This window comes from Calidris pugnax, unplaced genomic scaffold, assembly GCF_001431845.1.
Source record: "Calidris pugnax isolate Ruff unplaced genomic scaffold, ASM143184v1 scaffold82, whole genome shotgun sequence".
Taxonomy (NCBI): Eukaryota; Metazoa; Chordata; class Aves; order Charadriiformes; family Scolopacidae; genus Calidris; species Calidris pugnax.
In genome coordinates this window covers 410619-429618 of record NW_015090833.1, presented here as the reverse complement: position 1 = coordinate 429618, position 19000 = coordinate 410619, and the positions used below count along the sequence as shown (strand labels likewise).

At 46.8% G+C, this 19000-nt stretch overlaps 1 protein-coding gene across 1 annotated transcript in view; it reads right to left on the bottom strand.

The window, feature by feature from the left end:
- ACAP3 (ArfGAP with coiled-coil, ankyrin repeat and PH domains 3) overlaps positions 1–18988 on the bottom strand; it is a 114888-nt gene extending 95900 nt beyond the window's left edge. The window contains exon 1 of the mRNA XM_014941462.1: positions 18846–18988. Within this exon, the coding sequence (XP_014796948.1) occupies positions 18846–18892 (47 nt within the window). The 5' untranslated portion in view covers positions 18893–18988. The remainder of the gene's footprint in view (positions 1–18845) is intronic.
- Between the last annotated feature and the right edge of the window lie 12 nt (positions 18989–19000).

Genomic DNA, 19000 nt, shown 5'->3' with positions numbered 1-19000 from the left:
AAACCATGTGCCAGGCCAAGGATGCTCCTCAGACAGACCTGCCACACGTCTGGGCTGTCCTCAGCATGGGGAGTGGTGGAAAGGGAAGAGTTTATGGCCTCTAGAAGCAGTTTAGAGCCCCTGACCTACAGACAACTCATTGAGAAATCTATGAAGGCCCCTGGTGGGAAGTTTTCCCCACGCTTGCCCAAAAGGCAGGGAGCCCAACAGGTCTGACAGATAGAGGTAGGTAATGGTGGAAGTCTTGTCAGCGTCCTCCACGCAGCCAACATCATCCCACTGCAAAGGGGAGATGAGAATGTAGAGCCCTGAATGAGATGTCCTGGAAAGAACCGGGCCAAGGAGACAGAGTTCATGCAGGGAGGAGTGCCTGGGTTTGATTTGAGGCTGAGTCAAGGCCAAGCCACAGCCCTGGATTCTCCATCCCTGAGATCACACAAGCCTGACTTGGAAAACAACTGACAAAAACCTCCTCAGAACTGGTGACTGTGAGACACCAACCAACCCAAAAGGCACTAAACTCTGCCTTCCACCCAGTCCAGAACCAAAGGGCTCTGGTGTGGCAGTTCATACCCTGAACCATCTCACAGGCTATGGTTCTACAGGGCTTTGCCTCCATCCTGGACAGAGGATGATCCAACGGCACTACAAAGCCACCACGTGTTCCTGGAGGATGTGCAGAAATAACACACAGTATTCTGGTTTCTGTGCTCTTTATCTTCACATTTCTAAGGCTCCCTTTGTACATTGACTACTTTATTCTCAGATCTGCAGCCGAAGGGAAGGTTCACTCACTCTGCTCTATTTTGTGGAAGGTTTCTGCATATTCACATTGTCTAAAATAAAAATCATCTGGAATAAGAAATAGATGGCCACTCTTTGCATTTGATAGCACTCTTGTCTGTGCTATTGGTAAATGGGAATAATGCCTGCAATGATTTCTGCCTGGTCTGTCACCACAGGGCAGCTCTGACCCGTCCCAAAGCTTTACTATCAGCCTGCAAACCTCCCCAGAAACCAAGACCTGGTGCTGCTAACCCCTGTTTCTCTTTCTGCTCCAAAGTGACAAAGCAGAAACGCTACTCCTGCCTCGCATTCCTCCAAGCCCACAGGAAACCATAAATCAGAAGAAAAGCATAACATCCAGAGAGAACTCGGAAAAGGCCAAAGACCAGGATGGGCCGAGGGGCTGGGGAAAGGGAATGGGGAACCAGTGCAACCAGCTACAAGGTGAGCACTGACCCACACCTGCACCTTGGCTGGGAGAGGTCCTGCTCCAAAGAACAGAGGGAAATTGAGGGGCAGGGTGACTAAACATCTTCCTCTCTTTCAAGGGAATACATATATACATGTATATCTATATTATTCATTGACTTCCAGCCTCCTCTCCCTCCCCCAGCCTTGCCTGTTCTGTAATTAAATAATAATTTTAAAATTTTTAGCAGGAGAGGGCTAAACTTCCCCAGGTGTCACCCTGGGCAGAATGAGAGGAGTTTGTGTTTGGAGGTATCTATATTATTCATTGACTTCCAGCCTCCCTCCCCCAACATTGCTTGTTCTGTAATTAAATAATAATTTTAAAATTTCAGCAGGAGAGGGTTAAACTTCCCCAGATGTCACCTGGGCAGAATGAGAAGAGTTTGTGTTTGGAGAGAAGTGAGCCAGTGGTGCTTGGCCCATGAGGTGCCAGCTTTGTTTGGCTCTTGAAGCCTGAAGTTTGGGGTGCCCCGAAGCAACCCTGCAGGGTTGCTTCGGGGCACCCCAAACTTCAGGCTTCAAGACCAGTGTGACCTGATGCCACTGGCCACAAAGAGACCAAGCTTGCTTTTTTGGCCAACACAGGGAACCGTGGTCGGTTCAGTTTTGCTCTGCAGAGAGTCTGTTACAGCTCTGCATCCTCAGCGTGATCATCCCCGTCTGCAGACAGGTAATGCCTCAAGTCTCCCTGGCTTTGTGATAGGACCTGCTCTACCTTCCTCCCATCAACCCTGAGGGCTGTGGTTTGGGCTGAAGCACTTCTCTGTGCTGGAACACAAGCAAGGATCTGCTTCGTTTAGAGGTGACTCGTCGTTCTGGTCAAAACAGCTGAGATTTACTCTGGCCCAGATAAATCTATTTATAGTAAGTGTTATGCTAATTCCATACGCCAGTCTGATCCACTTGTGCTCACTGGAGCAATAATGCTTTCTGCTACCTTTTCTTTTTAACTACTTTCCTGCAGCCAGCAGTCGTTTTGTTCTCGGATCATCAGCTCTTACTCTCAGGTAGATGTGTGCTTCCCCTTCCTTCCCTTTTCAGTGATCCACAGAGCCCTCCATTTCCCCCAGCCCCGCTGGTCTCCTTCCCTGTGGAAACTGCTGGCTCAATCTGAGATCTACACTTTGTTTCAAATAAGTGGGAGAAACCTAGGTAAAAACAGATTATGCAAGTAGTTTTAAAGTCACTCGCATTTAAGTCACTGTAAAAAAAAGATTGAATTGCTTTTATTACCATGTCTGAGGTTCCTGTTATGTTTTGTAAAGAGTAATTCATTTATTGTCACTCTTGTGAGCTAAGGAGTGTGGAGGGGATTTTACTCATCATTAAAATGCATCTGTCTTTGGGATAAACTGTACCAATTGCTTAATGGAGAAATGGCAATACAAGAGCTGGTTTTTAGTGGTTTGTGTCTCCCGTTTTTTGTTCTAGGATAATGGAATAAGCTGTATTTCTAATCTTGGCTAAAATCTCTCTACAGATGGCTATAAGCATGATGCAGATGCAGAAGACAGTGTCAATGCTTTTTGATCCTGGGACCATGAAAGAGTTTTTCTGCAGTAAAAGCCTGAGGTAGAAGAGCAGACAAAGACAGTGTCAATGCTTTTTGATCCTGGGAGCACGAAAGAGTTTTCTGCAGTAAAAACCTGAGGTAGAAGAGCAGACGCTCTGATGATGTGACACAAATGATTCTGAGACACGGGGTCCTTATCTCTCTCCTTGTTGTTTGGTTCCCACTTTTTTTATTCAAAGGCTCCACTGAGAAATTTCTTTTCCCTTTTTGAGCCCAATGATTGCTCAAACACTTGAACTTGTCATCAAATCCATCAGATTCGGTTCTTTCCCTGCGACAGATCTACAAGTAGCCAGCAGGCTCAGCTCCTCACTCCTTATAAAGTCCCCGTGGGCAGTAAGTTAGACATTGCTAGCTCCACTTGCTGCAAGATGGGGTTTGGATTACTGGATTGCTAAGAGCAAGCCAGAACAGCCAGCAAGTGACTTCAGCTTGCTGTTCCACTGTTAAGAGCAGTCAGAGGTGGTCTCAGCAAGCTTTTGAATGCTACAAGGACCTCCAAGTAGATAAACAATTAAAATAGGGAAAGCACTTCAAGACACGAAAAACAGACTGCTCAAATCTGGTTTTCGCTGGTGCATGGATACAGATGTTTTCCTGGCATTTGGCGTTCAATTTTCTCATGTTTTTCATGGAGGCTAGATGTAACCCTAAAACCATTTCCAAGTCTATCTTCTCATGGGCAAAGAGATTCTGTGCCTAGACTTTGCTTAGCTCTAGCTTTGGTAATAGTGTTTATAACATTTTGCACAAGTTTTGCACAGCAACAGAAATACCCAAGTCTTTGTCTGAAACGTGAGAAATGTCAGTTTATGGCTCTTATCCTTCTTCTGAGAGGCTGGAGGTGTATGTTTAGACAGACTTTTGAAGCAAGATGAGTAAGACTTCATATTTTGGTTGCATGGTTTTCCATTGACTTTAAATCAGTACATTAAAATTTAGCAAAAACTGACACCTCCCTTCAGGAGACATACAATGACAGATATGGCTTTTATGCACTCTGCTACATATACACAAGCACGGGCTTTTTCCAGTGTTGCCTTTCAAAACTTCAAATTATAAAAAGGCCCACTGCACTTTATTAAACTATTTGAGTTTAACAAGTACTTTCCTATACACTGAATTCTCCATCACTACGTTCTGACAGCTAGTCTGAGCTCCTGTAGAATCAAGGCACTATGCAACCTGATGTAGCTGGACTCGCTTTGAGAAGGACATTGGATTAGATGACCTCCAGAGGTCTCTTCCAATCTAAATTACTCTAGGATTTAATGGCTTAAATATTAAATCCTTCCTTAGCTCTTTTAATGCACTCCTTATGTAATGTATCTCATGATAACAAGTTTCCCCCAGCTTTCTCTCCTCCACAGCCAAACGTTCAAGGAGACAATAGCAACTTGAGCATCTGGATCTCTCACCATTCAACCCCGACAGACCTGCAGGTCATAATGCAGACATAAAGCAGAGAGGAAACGCTGTACACAGACCTGCAGGTCATAATGCAGACATAAAACAGAGAGGAAACGCTGTACAGAAGGCAGTTTACTTTTCACCTCTCATCAGTACAGCCTAGGGGGGGGGAAATTCTGACAGAAGTTGCAGCAAACTATTTCCTACTTCTGCCCATAGTACTTGAGCCGCTTCTCAAATCTTGAGAGGGAAGCCCAATAATGTCACAGTACTGTTAATCTTCCAATCCTGATATTTCAGTGTGTGTGGAAAGGAAAGTCTCATTAGAAAACTGACTTACTGAGGACAGGTAGGTCAGGTCAAGAAATAGTATTGAACTAGAGTGTACCCCTAGGGCAGTGTCTCTTTTCCACACAGTCCTTTTGGCGGTTTCAGATCAGCAGTATGCAGGTGTCTGCACACTATGGTAAAACCAGTAAGGAACAACAACTTCTAAGGGATTCTACAGCCTGACTGACAGTAAATCAGAGAGTTGACTTTAAAAAGGCACCATCCAAACCACAAAGGGGGTTCTCCGCTAGCCAGAGCAGTCAGGACTACCTATTTCTTGTTCAACATTGTTCTTGTCCCCTTTAGTTCACTGGAAGTAATTTCTCAGCTGAAGTGCTGAGCTGAGCACCTTGAAGTGATGGATTCTCCTTGCAGACCATTTCACGGGCCAGCTGTGTGCACTAATGCTGATGAATTGGCAGAACAACTGACAAAGATCATCTGGTAACCACCACATCGCAACCTCCAGCTTTAGCTCATCAGAGCAGAGCACTATTTCTGCCAATAGCTAGGAATTTCTCTGGTTGTCCAACTGAATGGATCCCTACCTTCCTTTCTCTTCTGAGTATCTGCTTTGCAGAAGAATGACACGGCTCCAAGACTCACCCTCTCTGATTCAATGTGCAGTAGATCTTAGCACCACATCTCTAATACGCTTTGAGATAAAAGTCCAGGAAGAGATACAGCTCTCTGCATCTGCAATCTGCCTGGACAACTGCACTCCTGCAGCTCAGTGCTCCTCAGGCCTCCCTGAGCATCACACTGTGCAGTTCAGTTCCTGCAATGTCACTCAGAAGCACAATGTAAGAGAGGGCTTTTGAGTTCTGGAGAAGAAAATACCACCCAGAGACTCATCCTGAGCAAAGCAGGTGACACCACAACACGCCTGTCAGTCCTTCTGTGCAGGCAGAAGATGACTTCTCCTGAACCAAATTTCTGGCTCTTGCATCCTACTACCTGGGCTTGCTGTGTCTCCTACAGAGAGAGATAACTTGCCTAATTTGACCCTCTGGAGCTAGTTCATCCATCTGACAAGTTCCACAAACTCCCATGAGACCCGTGCCCAGAACCAGTCACACTAATGACCAAACATTTCCCACTCTCACAACTTCATCAGATGGGTCATTTGCCCTTTCCCATGAGTGATACTTTTTCTTTCCTACACACTTTGACCCAGCTTGCTAAGCGACTTTAGAGCAGAGATTGCTTCTCTGCTCATCAGAAAGCATTTCCCTTCCTGGGTCACCAGGATCAAGCTTTTGTAGCAGCAGTATGGAAACTGCACGGAAAGGACTGAATATGGGAATATTTTTTTCTGAGCTGAAGAAAGAAACATGTGGCCACGCGACTCCTCAGATGCTATTTGTTTGCTTTCTTTTACAAGCAAAATAGATTTATCAAAAAACTTGTATCAAACGGTCCTGTCTTCTCCCCGAGTGAACTCAGCAGCATCCGTTTACCAACAGGGCTGGCCACCTTCCAGCAGGCTTTGTTGAGACTTCCCCTAGTCCATAGTTTAGCTCAATCCACCCTCCCCCAGCAGGGATCTCTTTCGGCACTAAATGCTCCTTCTTTCTTTTTTTTTTTTTCTTTTTTTTTCTCTCTCTCCCCTGGGCCTTGGCTCAGAACTGGAGCTCCCCAACCTCTGTGCTCCCTTTGTCTCTGTCTGAAAGGCTTTTCCTGTGTGGTGTCCTGCCAAACTCAGCAAAGGTCCTGCCCTCGCTGGCAGCAGAAATGCTGAAAGCGCGGACTGACCCGGGGGCAATAAGGGAAGGTCCTTGCCCCTTCCCTTGCCCTGGGAGACTTGGGTGTTGCTTGCACCCTCATGGAGGTGCCAAATATTTTTTTGCTGTGTCCCAGTGCCACAAACCAACTGGATTTTCTCTTGTAGAATACCGATACCAGTAACACAACCCTTTCCAAAAGGGTTGAGAGCTTATGGCTGTGCTATTACAGCTGGTGCTGCATGGAGGCTTGCTGGGGGAAGGATGAATAAGTGTCCTAGACACTACTCATCCCTTGCTTTTATTTATTACTCTCAAGGGCTGGGTATGGTCCCATTTTTCTAGCTCTGACTTCCTCTTACATCTCCCCAGAGGGAACAGAACTGTTGTGATGTGGCTTGGGTTGAGGAACTAATTCTCATGTAAAGGATTATTGTCTCAGTCATCAAGCTTTAGAAAAGGACATTCTTCTGAGGGCAGCTTGCAGGACTTCTACCAGCTACAGATTGCTTATCTGATCTCTGTATTCCTATGATGGACTGTCACATCCCTTTGAGCTAGTAAATCATCCTTGCAGGATCAACCTTACTGTCCTGATGTTGTCTTGGAGCCTGCTCTGGACAAAGGATGCTTAGACTCACACAAGGAGGAGATTCCCAAGCTCACACAAAAAGCCAGAATGTTGGGGGTAGAGGGAATTACTGGCAGGAAACAGGGTCCAGTGAGTGTTACTTGGAGTAAAAGTTAATACATCCTCTGTACTGAATGATGTGGCCCAGGCAAGGGAGAACAAAGTTGGCATTGTAGTAACCAGGCCTCAGCAGCAGAAAAAAGAACTGAAGCACAAAGTCAAGGGTCAGAACAACAGAGTTCAGCCCGGTTGGGCTGTAGGATCACAGATACCCATCCTCCATGATGAAAATTTACCTAGAAATCTCCACTTCTTCTTGATTTCTTGGCATCTCACACATCTCATTTCAACCCACACGGGTCAGGTAAAGGAGAAGTACGGAGTACTAAACTATGAATATTTGTGGTGAACACAAGCAAAGATGAAAGTCCACGAGGCTAGATGCTATAGCACTTTGACTTCTGAGAGAAGCCTTTTCCCATCCCATCAACATATATATCAGCTTGGAGTTTTCCAGTGTCTCAGTCCTGTTTACTAGTTTGGCATCATCCCATAGTTTTATGCTTTATCTCTGAATTCAGATGAGTCAGTGGCACATCAAGAGCTTGCCTTATTCCAAACTCCTCAACTCAATCTGGCAGAACCGGTTTTACTGCACTCTTTGAACACTTAAGGCTGGTGTCTTCCTACAAATGTCAGGTTGCTGCCTTCTCTCTTCCTCCAGCCTTCAGGTAGGCTGTTCTCTGCAGATCTGAGAGCACCATCTGAAGTGCCAGCCTCCAGCTGGTGGAGAAAAGAAAAGTCAGGAAGCGTGTGGGAAGAGAATTACAGGCCCATTGGAGAGCCTTCTGGAGACCATCTGGCTGGGGGAGCCAGGGAAGGGAAGGGAAGGGAAGGGAAGGGAAGGGAAGGGAAGGGAAGGGAAAGGAGAAAGGGCCTCTTGCTATGTCCGTACTATCACAGTGGCCATTTCCTACATCCTGGAGTGAGGTCACGGTGCGGGGACAAATCCATACTTCCTGCCAAAAACTGGGTTTATCAGAGAGAACAAAGGGGTGATATTCGGCAAAGAAACTGAGCTGTGGGAAACGGCATTGTTTCACTGAGCTAGAATGGAGCAGGAACAACTGACAGGCTTAAACAGCATTCTTCAAAATAGTCATGGAGATTTCTGCATTGCCCCAATAATGCAAATGTAGCATTTAAACACATGCTGGTGTTTAAGCTGGTTTTCTTCTCAAGTGCACGGGCATCAAATGGCCTCAAAAAAAGCCACGAGTGTGTATACTTGCATAACCTAACTTTTCTTTGTGGTAGGAGTACAGAAAAATCTCTTTTAGCTGCTCCCTATGTCCATGGAGATACTTTACTGTAGCTATATATGCAGGTCACGTCTGTGAAATCTACACACGTAGTACACTGTATTTTCAGCCCAACGGTCATTTAGCAGACAAAACCATCTGTCAGTCTCCTCCATGTAGTGTTAAATAAAGACTGGCACAGCTGCTTGGGTGCTGAGGAAGGACTAAAAGCTGTATGTCTGTACCTCAGTGCATCTGAACGCACGAGTGTGCAGGCCATACATCTTACTCCCACAAAATATCCTCTTGCCTTATCAACAGGCAGATGTATCCAACCCTTGGAAACGCTGCATGTGCACATCTGCATTCACACACGTGTTCACACATGCTGTTTCTATTAGCAGTAGCATTTAATAAAGAGTATGGAAATTATTAAGCCCTGCCGTGGTGTGATGAAGCAGACTGGGTATGCAGAGAACGGATTATCTCACTCACTGATATTATATAATCTGTTTAGACTGTGCCACTTTATGCTTATTTAAGGAATGAATGAGCACTTCACTCTGGGATGTGCCACCCCTGAGTTCTGACATCATCCCTTTAATCCACTGTAATGAATATACAGCTTTGCTTTTTAGCCATTCCCTCGCTATATCCAGTAAAAGTTCTGTACTAGAACGATTACTCTCGGAGACCACATTTGTGTGTGTGCTATTCCACAGTGAATTAAGTGATGCTTAACTATATCAGAGCAACAGAATGTTCTCCGCCTCCCTCAAGAAGAGACCTGGCATATAAGCAAAGTAAACTTCTTCTGCAGATAAGGTGAAGCAAGACAAGAATGGAACGTGTGTGTGGGCACACTCTGCTGTAAATGTACCACGCTGCATTTGGTTAACCTTCTATTCAGTGGATTGGAACAGGCTGTTGAGAACACACACAACCTTTCCATGAAATTTTTCTGGTTCTTTCTCCCTTCCTATAAACCAAACTCTCTGAACTGAATTCCCTTCTTTACAAAATGAGAGGCCAGAGGAGACAGCATTGTGCAAAACTAAGAGGCTCTGTAGACGCACTGCTTTAAAATAAACACTCTCCACTAAGCCAAAACATGCACCCCACCAAGGGAAAATTTTGCCAAGAGGTTTGCGTAGGGGCATTTATCTTGCTTCATTTTCTTCTTTTGGGAGCAGAGGCTGACAGGAGTAATCAGCTCCTGCAGCAACACGTGTGGCTTACTCACTGCTACCTTGACCTGTGCTGGTATTGTCTCACCTGGTTCGTCAGGGCAGATACATGCATGCCTGGGCTCTGTTCATACGGTGGCAAAGCCAGTTTCCTCACCACCAAGCAGGAAGACACACACAAAGACTCTTCTCTAAGCCTTCTAGAGGAACAGAGCCTCCAGCATACCCTGTCCTCTTTTCTAATCTGCTGCAGTAGAAGTAGAAACACTTTTTTTCCCCTTTCTGCTAGCAGCTCGCCCAACAATGGGCAGAACATTAAGCATGATGCTTTTCCCTTGCTGGTACATGGCCAGCCACGATGGGTGTTGTGACTGTAGTTGTGGGCAGCTCCTTCTGGGCTGAGGGCCAGTGTGGCTGCAGCCAGGCATGGATGCGGTGGAGATGCAGGAAATCAGCCTCCACCCTCCCCGCAGTCCCCAGGAATAATTGTTCAGTATCCCAGTTCTGTTCCCTGACCTATGGGATCCTACATTCTTACATTCTCACTGCTGTGTGCTGGGGAGCAGAGACACAATTCAGCTCCACAGAAGACCCACACATCTCCCTGGGGCTACAATTAAGCCATGTCGTCCCATCCCCTCGGACTGAGCCATACAGCTCCCCAGCACTCCAACATGCCGGGAATTCTGCAGATTAAATTGCTTGTCTTGCCCATTCCAAGATCTTAACAGAGCACTCTGCAGTGCCTCGGAGAAGATAAAGAAGCAATTACAAAGCTACTGGCAGGCAAAAGTCTCAGCCTTCCATACTGGCCATGATGCCTGCTTCCCCCTCTCCCTCTAAATCTGCAATCGCTGGGCAAAGAGGGAACAAATTCTGCCCTTAGTCCCTCTTCCTTTCCCCACAGGAAAAGTTAGCATGGGATCCCATTAGCACAGAGCCAAATCTACTTACTTGTTTTTTTTTTCCCACTTCTTTTCCTCCAGCTCCATTTTTAAAGCAAGCTTTACATTAGACGGGAACCACATTAATTATGGGAAGAGCTAACAACCTGTGTGTGTAACATCTGAAATGAGAATACAGCCCTGATGCAGAGGAGAACTGCAAGCAAACAAGCAAGGAAGCACTCTTGGCTCCAGGGAAACATTCTGTCCTGCCCCCAAAATTCATCCAAATTTGGACTGCAGGTCTGTTTCTAGGGCTCTTTGCTTTATCCCAGATAACCGGACTTACAAAGCTAGCAGTAGCCTGTTTTTTTAAGCAAAGCCAGTGCATAGGGAGCCAGAAAAACTTGTGGTTCCACTGGCCTTTCTGCTGCAAAAGAATTAATACTGTGGCTGAAATTTCATAGTGTTATAAAAGCCAGTTTTAAAGGGGCCATCACCATTTCAGAAAAGCTTGGGATTCCAAAGGTCCTGTGCTTGATTTTCATTCCTCCCATCCATGCTCTTCCACTGTCCCTGGAGGACAGAGCAGTTTAGGATGCTTAGAGACAGGGCTTTATGGGGCTACAGTTTCAGGTTGCTTTTAGGTGTAAGAATGAGCATAAACTTATTTTGCAATGGCTACAGGAAATGGGTAGGTGGTGGGGAAACTGGCTGTGTCACCAGCCCCATGTATGGAGACAGTAGGGACACAGCCCGGGGACAGCTGCACCCAGACCCAAAGTCACTCTTGTAGCTCTGATTACAGGTCTCAGCCTTCATGTGTTCCTAACCTCAAATAATCCAGCGCACACATTTTCCATCCTGAGTTCATCTGTTACCCTGTTGAGCCCTAATACCAAACTGAAAATCTTCAGCCTCCTTATATCCACTCTGTGACTCAAACAGAGTCTCTCAATGCACTGTGTTAGTAACCCCAGAATATCTGTCCTACAAATCAGAAAATACTGTTTAACCAGCAAAAGGGACTTGCAGCATCCCCCAGCGTGGATTTAACCAACTCAGGAGTTGTAGAGGAATTTATAGTGCCCTGATCTGTGCATTAGCAGATGAGGCAGTGCTTTTACTCCTCAGCCAGTGATTATAGGTCAGAGCTGAACTGTCCTACTGACAGTGCAAAAACTCTGCAAAAGCACCCAGATTAATAGAGGCGATGTCACCGATAACATTGACAACGTGCAAAATGCTCCCATCTCAGGCTGTCTGGAGCAGGGGAGGGCAGCCAGGGAAAGCTGCCAGCACGCAGTCCAAGCTCCTCCAGGTGAAGGATTCTCCACCATGCCGTCGCATCCCTTCTCCCTGACCAGCCTGGAGACCAGCCTCGATGATGCCACTGAGATCAGAAAAACCCAGCCTGGCTCCAGGAGTCTGCACTGCCTTCCTGTCTCCGGGAGGCATAAGGAAATGAAGATAAACGGATGGTTTCCCTCACAGAGGCTGGGGGAGGTCCCCAGTGTGTGCGGCAGCAGTGTATCACACTCCTTCCCAGCCCTCCTTCCCTCAGAGCCCACTGCTGGAATGCTATGCTTCCCTACCTAAAGGGATCGCCAGAAACGAATGATTAATAAATCAGTGCTGATGGCATCACATTACTGAAGGTGCTTTGTCATCACAAACATTAATTATTTCACAGGCTTTTGACTCAGATACACAGTGTGACCCTTCCACTCTCTCCCTAAGCTAAGGGAAATGAAACAGAGGGGCTGTTGAAATGAGTAAAAGGGACTTTCCTCAGTTGCACAATCGCTGAGTGCCAAAGCAAGCAGCAGCCCTCAGCCCCCGGACCCCCAGTTCTCCACTGGAGCTAGCAGAGAGCCTGGGTCCCCTTCAGATGAAGGCTCGACACCGTTGTTTCCCATCACCTCCACGCCAACTGGCCTGGTGGCACCTTTCCAGCTTCCTGAGCTCCAGCAGCGTGAGTGACAATGGACTGACTTATCCCTCGAATGCAGAGCTCGCTGGCTTTGCCCTAACGCACATTTCAGCAGGAGCCTGCCTGGAGTCCACGTGGATGAGGCCACGCCAAATAATGCTTCATTGAACTCTTACTCTACGTGCTCACTTGGCCACGCTGCAGCCCTTCGAGGACCAGGGTTGGAGTCCAGAGACACCGCATGGTGCCAAGACAGCCAGCAAACACAATTATCAAGACATGTGGCTCTCTCCGAGGAGGAATGGATGACTCTCCCACAGATAATTTCAATAGCACAGATAAGCCAGCATCAGCATCTCTCGGCCACATTACCTCTGGGTCTAATTACCCTCTTCCACCACAGGGTTATTGCTCTTGTGTTTTTATTCCTTTTAGCGAGCTTTGTCTTCTGATTTCCAACCCTCTTACATTCTTTACTACAGCTAGAAAACTAGCAACTAGCAAAACCCTCATCTTAGCGTTCTCAGTGGCTTTTGGCCATCCTGACAGGACAAGACCTCCAGTTCCTCGTGGTGTTGCCCTCTGGAAGGCTCCAGGGGAACACAGTCCAATCTCACAGCCAGAGTTTTACACTTTGCCTGCAAAATCACTTAGATTGACCAGCTTTCTCCTTACGCTTATCTCATGGCAACCAGAAGGAGAGCCATGGAGAGAGAGCAATGCCAGAAGACTATCTCTGGCAAAAGAGGTGATTTTCATCTCTGCGTAGCCACGCGCATCCCAGCCAGCAGAAAGGGAACGGAGAGGAACGGAGACTGAAAATGAAAGCAAGCAACTTCCAACTCACAAACTGATCCGTTAAACAACTGGAAACATTTCAATGTTTGCAGATGTTCTTACAGGGTACATACAATTACAAAGCAAGGTGTGTTACAGGAGGGTTATTCCGGTAACAAGGTCAATCATCCAATTACGAAATAACAAAATTTCCCTTTTCCATGTGCTACACTGAAACTTACGAGCTACAGCTCCATGAGCAGCCTGAGAGATTGTATTTCAGAGTTTAGTATCATCCACTGCAAACTCACAACTTCTAAGTCTGGGCAGTTTTATCTTGGGGAAAAAAAAAATTTAAAATCTTTTTCTGCTTTGGAGATTTGGGATGGATCAGTGGGGTTTCAGCTTGAGAACCTCGGCCCTTTGGGATACCCTGCTTACACACTTCACAATTCAAAGTTACTAAAGAAACTGCTTGCCAAAAATTTGGCATAAAACACCATTTATGAAGACAAGCCAGTGATCTCAAGGCCAGATGTCACACAGTTCTCTCATACCAGGGGATTTTCCCTGACTACACGTTGAGTAAATACCTTCAGACCTGCCCACAGTAATGCAGGGTGAAGGATCACAGCTTTTTCCTAAGTACTTCAGGGTTCACATGGCATTTCTGATGACAGGGAAACCTCAGATTAAGGGACGTCTGCTTCCATATTCTTCTCTGATACCACCTATGGAGGGAAAAACCCTGTGCCATGCGAGGGTCCTGCTGTGATCTGCTGTGACTGTGACTCATCTGCTGCAAGAACAGCTGAAATGGAACACATCCGTGATTGCAAAGGAGGCCCCTTGGGGTGAAGCTGTCACAACTACAGTCGCAGGATGTCACATCAGGCACAGGCTGCCATAAATACACATGGAGGGGGAGAAGCCAACCTATTAGACAAGGGATGGACCCCACCATAAACCACAGTAAAGGCTGGATTTCATTCTGTATTACTGACTGGGGGTCACTTTGAAGGGATGCTGGAAGCAAGGAGAGGAAATTAAGCCTCCCTGCATCCGGAAAGCACCAGGCTGAGGATGGACCCCACCATAAACCACAGTAAAGGCTGGATTTCATTCTGTATTACTGACTGGGGGTCACTTTGAAGGGATGCTGGAAGCAAGGAGAGGAAACAAAGCCTCCCTGCATCCAGAAAGCACCAGGCTGATGTATAGATGATGTCCTGGGTGGACAGGATGGACTGCTGCAACTGGGAGAGCATTTCACGGCTGGTGCTGTGAGAGGAAGTAACTATATGGTGACACCTTTGCTGTGACTTCTCCCTTTACATACTTTCACTTCAGAAGTGCAATGATAAAGAGATAATAAAATAGCATAAATAGATAAAGACCAGAATTATGATTGATACGGATTATATCATGCTGCTTTCGTGATAATATCTTCTCTCTCGTGCAACCAAACCAGCAAGTGGTGGCAATTGTACTCATTAGGCTCTGATTCAAACAGAAGCTCTCCGTGTAGGCGTAACTTCATGCAACTGCAGCCAGTATCAGGGCTCTTGCTTACATAAGAAGCCTTGTGTAACAAAAACCAATTTCAAATCAATGCCTGTGCTCTTTTTGTTAAAACTGATTTAGTTAAACAGATGAAGATTCCTTCTATGGCCGTTCTGGGTGCAATTGAAATTTGCTTTTAAGTAACTTCAGCTAATAAATTTGGCTTGCCTCAAACTGCAGTGTCAATTGACACAAATCACACTTTTTTTTTTTTCTGCAGAGGCCCTCGCTAACACACATTCACACAGCACGGATGCATTAAAACAGGTTTCTCTAGCTTTAAACTTGTCTAATCAGACTTTGCAAGATGAGTTTGACTAAGGGTTTTAATTCTTCCCATTCTGTTTGAAACACCCTAGTAAATATTTTCTAAATGTACTTGTTTTTTCACTTTCTTTTCCTCTGGCAAATGGCTTTTTTTTTTTTTTTTCCTTCTTCCCCTTGCATCTTTCATGGAGCTAGAATTACATGTCTGCCTTTTTCTCTGCAATAACGTGCAGACGGTGCCGCACGCTGCTAGAACAAACATCTCTGCCCATGTCCCTGGGTCACTGCCTGATGACGGTGACGCTCCGGGGAGTCCTGCGAGTGTGTAAACTCCTGGGGCACAACCAGCCAAGGGGCTGCGAGGCATCGGGGAGGTGACACCCCCTCAGATCTGGGCACGTACACGCTCTCGTGTAGCCTACCCCTCAATCGCAGGTCTCTCTTTCCTGCCAAGCAGCACGGAGGTCCCTCGGTGGCCTGGGGCTTGGATGTCTACAGAGGGATGGTGGTTGCTGTCTGTTCCCCGAGGTGATGGGAGCTGCACGGGCTCCTCCTGAGAAGACTCCATCAGTCAGAGCACGGCACCTCCTGGCTCACCCCACCGACACGCAGCCCGCTCTGCAGTGGGTAACCCTGACCTCACAACCAGCCTGATTAATAAGGTTAAGTTAATAGCAACACCAACTACAATAGCAACGTCAGTTAAGGAAATAACCGCTTATTTCCCTCCCTTGTGGGAATTACCACAGAGGCATTTGGGGTTTTCTGCGACCCACGGAGTGCTACAGCCAGGTCCAAGCTCTGCAAATCTGTTCCTGCTCTTCCCCTTGTCCTCCTGATAGTTCCTCGAGTGCACTCACACCCGGAATGAGTAATGATGTCCCTACCCTGTCCCTTAGGACCAAGAGACTCATCCCTGAGCGAGAAAGGAAGAAAGGTAGGGGGGGAAACCTTGGGAGCTGGCAGTGTGCCCAAAGAAGGACTTCCATTTTGCAAGAATGAGCCAAATTCACGCATCTACCCCTGTTGCTTAACAGATCTGCACGGATAAGGGCAGAAATGGGTTCTTCTTTGCATCCCTCCAGACCTCGGGCTTCCATGACCGAGCGGAACAAGTCAGAAAACACGTTCCTAGATTTCCCAGACTCCTGCTAGTTAAAGAGAGGGCTCTGCACGGCAGGGAGATGAAAGCAGCATCTATTGGGGTTACAGTCAAATGTGCTAGAACAGGTCTTTCAAGGTAATTATATTTGTTTACTGGAATTGAATACACATGTCTCTACAAGATGCCTTACAGAAATAGGGCTTATCTACCCATCTAAAGATTTACACGTATTTAAGTAACAAAAATTGTATTTTTGAAGTTTTTCTTTGTAGCAACCGGTCCCTATAAAATAGGAAGCAATGATGGATTGACTGTATATCGAGTATTGATTTAGAGTGTTTTGACATGTAATTGGATTCGATTGCCAAAGTAGGCTAGTTTGGTAGCCTTATTATGGGATGCTTAATACAGTGTTTATGCCTCTGCAATATTTTTGGGGGAGTTGTTTTTTTTTTTTTCTCTCTGTGTATAACAAACAGAAAACAACTTGATTATCTGGAAGGCTCGCTGTTGAGGGGAATAAGCCAATTGTAAAACATGGCCCAGCCCTGCACTGGGAAGTGCAAAGGGGCTCTGTGCAGCACTGGCTGCCAGCAGGAAAGGGAGGGCGATTCCAAGGGACTGCCATGGGATATCTGGGTTAAATTTTTGCCTCTTCCACAGCTGTTTCCTATGGGAAGGAACTTTACCTATTGCTGTTTCAGTCACTGTTCAGAAAGTGGTTTATGTGCTACCTTCTCTCGCCTCGGTTTTATCTGTATTTTTGTATATAGTTTAGCTTGTATGATATTTTACTTTTTTTATAGTTGTAAGACTTTAGGAACACCTTAGCAGCATCTCTGCCATGCACTATCGAAGAAGTCCTATCCCTAAGGATTCTCTTCTATTACAAACAAATAATTGTAACGGAAGAACTAATTAAAAAATTGGGAGGGAGAAAAGTATAAAAGGCTAAAATCTGTACCTTTTGAGAAAGTCTGAAGAATTCTATTTTGTTCTTTCTTTTTTTTTTTTGCCATGAGCCTGCAAATATCAGTATTTTCTCCCTGTTTGACGTGTTCGCAGTTCACTTATTTCCCTGCTGCATATATTTCAGACGTCCTGAAATATACAGGTTTATTTCTCTAGTCTAATCTCTTGTTCTCCCTGTAACAGGCAGACTGTGTCTGGCCATTTGGGAAATAGTTCATAATTCCATGCTTAAATAAGTGGCTTTTGATAAAGGTCCAACCCAGTGCTCTGAGGGTTGTTTTGTTTTTACGGATGGAGCAGACAGAGCAGAATGATGTTGCCTGCATACTAAGAAACTTGGCCCCAAGCCCACACACACCAAAGGCAAAATAAATAAATAAACATATCAATCAATCTTGACGTCACCAGGAAAAGGGTCACTGCCATGTGGAAGGAGACATCTGGACAGTGAAGTCACTGCTCTGGAAGGATGCCACTGAACAGTTCACATGCTCTGCAGCACAATACGATAAAATGACAGTCAAAAAAAAAAAAAAAAAAAAAAAAAAGAAAGAAAAAGGCGGGGTGGATAAATTGTAATTGATGCTGAGTGAGCAGAGAGCCTCGTACCTTCTGCAGACCTGTCCATGCACCTAACTTTTTCCTGATGGAAAAGTCCCATGACTCCAATGCCAGCCAGGCACACAAATCAGACCGGCCTGTCATCTCACATGACACTGTCCATTGCACTTTCGGAACCAGCTTTGGAACAAGAAAGAGCAGGATCTAACCACGCAAATAAAATAAAAACGTGTGGAGGAGGACCCTTTCCACAGCCCTATGTATTCCCATATGCAGGGATAAAGAGCATGCACTTGGCCAAATATTTGTGTTACCTACAGGCGTACACAACCACACACACACATACACAAAATGACAACTGCTCAGAGTAGCCACAGCAACAGACCTTTCATACGACTCTTGCATTCCAAGAAATTATTTTTAAATGCACTTCAAGTAAAATGCGAACTGTTCTATTTAATAAACAAAAAGGTTTTGAGCAGGAGCAACGAGAAACATCTGCAGGGCTGGAAGAGACCCCCTGACAACTCTTTCCGTTGCACACACACGACCAACCAACTTGCTTCTGCAGGCTATTGTCTGTCTTTCCCTCTTGTCCCCATCCAGGCACAGTATTGCAAGCAGCAGGGGGTTGTTAGCCATGGAAGCTCTGATCTTCCCTTTATAGCATCAGGAGATCCTAGCCCAGCCGGACACCTCACCAGGATGCTGCTGGCACAATGGAGCATCTGTACCCAAAATGTGGAGGCTCCTCTCCGGCCCTGGGCATTTTCTGAAACGGCCTGATTTAAACACAGCACGGCCAAGCCGGAGTCTTTGTTGTCATAGCCCGGATTCCTTCAAGACCGCTAAAAAAATCCACCCTCCCAGAGATGGGAATGTGACTGCATGGAAAATGACTGTATTTCTCAGCTCTGGCTCTTCGGGCGGGTTAAATCAGCCCCCGGTCCAGCGGATCCCCGGAGGGTGATGCCAGTTCACCCCGTTCCCAATGGGACCCGGCTCTGTCTGTGTCTGCCGCGGGTGCTACAATTAGCAATTTTTACATCCGCAAACCCAACGGGGGCAACGAGGCGAGGAGGGGCAGGTTGCCCAGGAGGGGCAGGTTGCCCAAGCCGGGCAACGCCTGCAAGGCCGGCGGCTTGTCCAGCCCCGGGCGGGGCTCGCTGGGCCGCCAACCCCGGCTCCGGGGGTCTCCCGGGCCGGTTCCCCGCTTCCCGGTGGAAGAGCCCCCCCCCTCTCTCCCCGTCCCCCGGCTTACCGCGGCCCCCCGCCGCCTAAAGCGATTAGCGGCGCTCGGCGGGGGGCCCCCCAGCTCTTCCCCGTTGCTCCTCCGCAGGGGTTGGTTAACCCCGGACCGCTGGGCTTACCGGAACCGGGGCGAGTCTTTGATGCACTCCTCGAACTCCACCGTCATCCTGCCGGTTCGGCCCCGCCGGAGCCTTCAGCGGAGGAAGCGCATCGCCCGCCGGCAGCCAAGGACGAGCGAGCGACCGAGGGAGCGACCGAGCGAGCGACCGCCCCC